This window comes from Austrofundulus limnaeus, unplaced genomic scaffold, assembly GCF_001266775.1.
Source record: "Austrofundulus limnaeus strain Quisiro unplaced genomic scaffold, Austrofundulus_limnaeus-1.0 Scaffold25, whole genome shotgun sequence".
NCBI lineage: Eukaryota > Metazoa > Chordata > Actinopteri > Cyprinodontiformes > Rivulidae > Austrofundulus > Austrofundulus limnaeus.
The window spans coordinates 1,680,329-1,684,839 of record NW_013952427.1 but is presented as its reverse complement, the minus strand read 5'-3'; the positions used below and the strand labels follow the sequence as shown (position 1 = coordinate 1,684,839).

General features: G+C 41.3%; 1 protein-coding gene across 1 annotated transcript in view; it reads left to right on the top strand.

The window, feature by feature from the left end:
* The window catches only part of atp5f1d (ATP synthase F1 subunit delta), a 7,472-nt gene extending 5,961 nt beyond the window's left edge, over nucleotides 1-1,511 (top strand). Inside the window, exon 4 of the mRNA XM_014004560.1 lies at nucleotides 1,225-1,511. Coding sequence (XP_013860014.1) covers nucleotides 1,225-1,347 — 123 coding nt within the window. The 3' untranslated portion in view covers nucleotides 1,348-1,511. The remainder of the gene's footprint in view (nucleotides 1-1,224) is intronic.
* The last annotated feature ends 3,000 nt before the right edge of the window (nucleotides 1,512-4,511 follow it).

Here is a 4,511-nt window from a genome sequence, read left to right as displayed (position 1 = left end):
GTATAACATTATAACATGATATAAAACTCAAAAAAGTTGATTTTTACATGATATTGCCCCTTTAAAGTTTAAAAATAATAGTGATAACAACAAAACTAAAGGATTTTGTTAGAACGTCATCTTTCACACATTCATACATGCCGGGGAGAACAGTTTCAGTCAGATGCTGACAAACTGTAGTTTTGCTTGGAGCACCTGAACGAGCCGCTCGAAGCCTTCGTTTTCTGCTGCCGCGTACGAGCGCTAATCTTTGCAAACAAAAGTTGCCATGGTCTCTGTTACCTTTACGATCTGAGGAGAGTCGGCGGTTAATGTTAGTGATTCCTTAGTTTTGTTTTTGTTTGTTGTGTTTTGTTTTTGCCACAGACAGCTTGTTGTCAGAAGCTAACGTTAGCACTGAACGTCAACTAGATTTAAACATGCGGCAAGGCAGAAGTGAGACAAAATATAGAAATGCGCCTCAGCTTCATCACACACAAGACGCCATGAGGAGAAATCAATCTCACACCCTATGAATCCATATTCTCAAATTTAAATGAAATCAATCTAAGATTGATTGAATCGACTGTTTTACGTAAACACCAGTTTGTATATTTTATGTCTAATAAAGCATTCATAGTGTGTTTAAAAAAACTTATAGATCCCAAGTTGCTAAACAATTTCTTTAGATGCTAAATTAACATTAAAATCTCCATAGAAAAGCTAACACAATTAGCATCGTATAACGCTAGAATTTCATACACAAATCTATCCATCTTTGGGCATTGCCTCTGTCAAGTTCACTTCATAGCAGTAAATGCTACCCCCCCCCTCCCCACTGCTCAGTAGTAACAAAGGACATGGTCCCACATTGATAATAAGGAGAGAAAGGTCAGTCACTGTTGAGTTATAGCAGATGTGCCAAATCCCCACTGAGAGACCTTTAACTTCCAGCTATGTTTGGCATTTCTCGTGTCTAATCGCGACTGTGACAAATGAAGCTTTCTGAGCAAAGAGACTGAGGGATTTTCTCCGTTCATCTTTAGCCTCATTTTGGCTCCTCCAGCTTTTACATCCGCTTTAGCCTCAAAGCTTTTTGGACTGAGAGTTCGTGACAAATTTAATGTCAAATATTGTAATTCTGGAGCGTAGCAATAAAAAAAAATCAACATTCGTGGACAAATAAGCAAAAATATCAAGTATTATCTTTGTCACGTTATTTTTTTATGTTTAATTCACTTTTAGGCAGCCAGGGCCAACCTGGAGAAAGCCCAGTCTGACCTGCTCAGCACAAATGACGAGGCGGCGAAGGCAGAAGTTAAGATCAGCATCGAGGCCAACGAGGCCATCGTCAAAGCTCTGGAGTAGACCCGTGGTGCGACCTCACGGCTGCTTGCCTTCTGCCTGAATACTGAAAGTGAACATGGTTCTGTCCCTCTGGGATTCCAGCTCAGACCCGTCAAGTGTCCAGGGGTTTCCATTCTTTCTTTGTACAGTGGATAAAACCAACAATAAATTTATTTGGAATTACTTCCAAAGGGTACGTTTTTATTTTTTGGAGTATTGTGTTGTGGTTTTGTGTTGGTGATCGTTTAACATTTAATTATAAATAATGCAGTGATCCATGCCACCACTTGATGGCAGCAAATAAGCATTTTTTTTGATTCAGCAGATTCTTCTTTATGTTCTCAGCAAACAATTTCGCAGAAAAACTGATGCTAAATTTATCACCCAGCTACTTCTTTATAACTTCAGAGTATTTATGTTTTTCCTGTTTGWGTTTATGGCATTAGGTTGCAGCTCTTGTAATTGTTTAAAGCCTCGTCACAAATAGGTTATAGAATTACACGGAATCCACCGTGGCTTCATTTAAATGTGCTGGCAGGACATGGCTGCTTTTATGAGTGATGACTTCAAGCTTCAGCAACAAAGCCAGGAAAAGTATTTTCCCYTTCTCTCTGTGGAAAACCGGGCCGTACTCTTAATTTCGCAGTCACAGGTTTCACATGCTGACTTATGGCTGTCGGTACGAATCCCACAGTTTATTTAGAATCTCTGGCCCCTGGGTCAATAAGTGTTACATATTATAGTTGTGACTGGGTCAATAAGTGTTACATATTATAGTTGTGACTGTTTATGCAATGAAATACTCAACAGTTGCTGATGTGCATTGTGACGCATGGGTTTTAAGTGGTATTTTAAAATCATAGAAGTCTAATGGGATAATTGGGATATTTTGTAGTGAGGTTCAGAGGAGATGGCTCCACATAACCCTAATTTAAAGGACTGAAAGTTTTTTTTTATATTATTGTTGCCCTCTTAAAGCAAAAATAATGTACTTTTTCTTTTGCGTGTGTAATTGTGTGAGCAAAATGTATCATGAACCAGTGGATGGAATTTAATGAAAACTATTCATTGGATGTACTGCTACATCTGATTAACTTCTGAAACCCAAGTCAAGATGGCCGCCACTGCCGACTTATTTCAAAATCACAATTATGGTTACGATTTTACAGATATTGAGGTAAAAGTTGGGGTAGTAGTAGCTGCGAGTCATCCCCAACACATACTGAAAGAGTCAACACATCTTGCAAGAGCTCACTTTCTTGCACTATTTACAAAGCATGACCCTTACTGACGGTAAACATTAGCATGAAAGTCAACAATATTTCCTTCATGACAGGTTGCATTACTGGTCTACTAAGAATAATAAAAAAACGTCAACACCTCTCACGTCCTCCTCCCTGTTCTCTTTTCTAATCTTTCGTCAAAACTCTTGCCCTAACTACAAACACTCCTGAAAACTTCACACTCGCTGAAGAATGACTAAAGCCTGAGGAYAAAAAAAACTATCAGTTATGTAAAAACCACAACTTCTTGAATCCAGATTTATGAGGATGTCGAAACAAGTTTCTCCCCCCTCCGATTTTAAATGTCACTCGGCAGAAAAAAAAAAGGCAAAATGACCGTGTGATTTCCATCTGAGCTGTTTTGCTGCCTCTGTGTGAAAAGAAGAAGGTAAAAAGTCTGCTGAATGTTTGTGGAAAATCAGATTTGAGGAAGCAGTTCTGTTGCAGTTCAAACTGGAAATAGTTGTATTTTTAGTGGGGCTTGGGCTTAAATTGCTAACCTTTTTTCTTTGTCAGCCACAAACCYCTAATGAAATAAATGTGCTGTAATTGTGCTTTCAGACTCGAGCCTCAAAGTGCAGCGCAGCGACACATAAGGCAGCAAAAAGCCTCCGCTTTTATAAGCACCCAACACTGATAAAGGAGTTTGAGTATCCAGAGAGAGCCCTCACTGAAGAGCCATTTGATGTGGTGTAAGGGCCTGTGATAAGTCATCATCTATCTCTCATATACTGTAATTAAAAGATTGTACCGTCTGCACCGGGGCGTGAATAACGTGATACAGGCTGTGACAATAGATGGTGTCACCACTGAGTGGTACTCCACCACAAAGCAGCTCGCAGGTTTGGGAAAGCTTGTTGTAGAGCATTTATTGAGTCAGCCAACCATATGATGGATAAAAGAGAGCGGCCCGTGTGAATCACTAGGCATGCAGTGATGTCAGTGCTTAACAAACAGTAGTGCTTTTGTTGATTTTTCTATTTTAATATTACTTTTTGAGAAACCATAATAGTTTGTGTTTCCCGAAAGGGTTGTGTGRGTTGCCCCAAACCTAAAAGGTCATCAGTTAAACAAACGAGACATTCGATTTTGGTTCCTTATCTCATTCTCTGGGAGCTGGTTTTTATGTTAATGGTTTAGAATAAGTTCTAGGAAGCGCCTCCTTGAATCGACAACTTCTTGTGGTGGACAGGTTTGTGCACATGAATAATTCTAGGGYCTAACCTGAAAGTGTCTACCAAGGCAGATTGGTCCTAGGTGACAGGCCAGACAAAGAGTGATTCAAAATATTTATGGATGGATGAAAGCAAGGAGCTCAATGTCCCTTGCTTGGACATGGGATACCGGGGCCCCAACCTAGAATCAAGCCTGGGGGAGGGGCCTTGTCCGCGAGTGCCTTGTGACCGGCTTTCTTCACATGGGGTCCATTTGGACTCAGCTAGAATGAGACAAGTGGGTGTGCTTTCCTGTGGGCCCACCACCTGCAGGAAGAGCCATAAGAGTCAGGTGCATGATGCAATTGGTCAGCCTTGGCGCTCTGACCCTGGCTTACCAAAGCTGGCTCTTAGGACATGGAACATGAACTCTGGTGGGCAAAGAGCCTGAGCTGGTCCGTGAGGTTGAGAGGTACTGACTAGATATAGCTGGACTCACCTTGATGCACAGCATGGGCTCTGGAACCGATCTCTTCAAGAGGGGTTGAACCGTATTCTACTCTGGAGTTGCCCTTGGTGAGAAGGAGCCAAGCTGGTGTGGGTCTACTCTTGGCTTTTTTGTAGTCCTTAACGGGGGTGTTGAAAGGTGCATGCTCCAGCTGGGGATTCCTTTGTTTTTCTGGGGGACTTCAATGCCCATGTAGGTCACACTGTTGGGAAGAACAGCCTCATTGACCTGCACTGTACT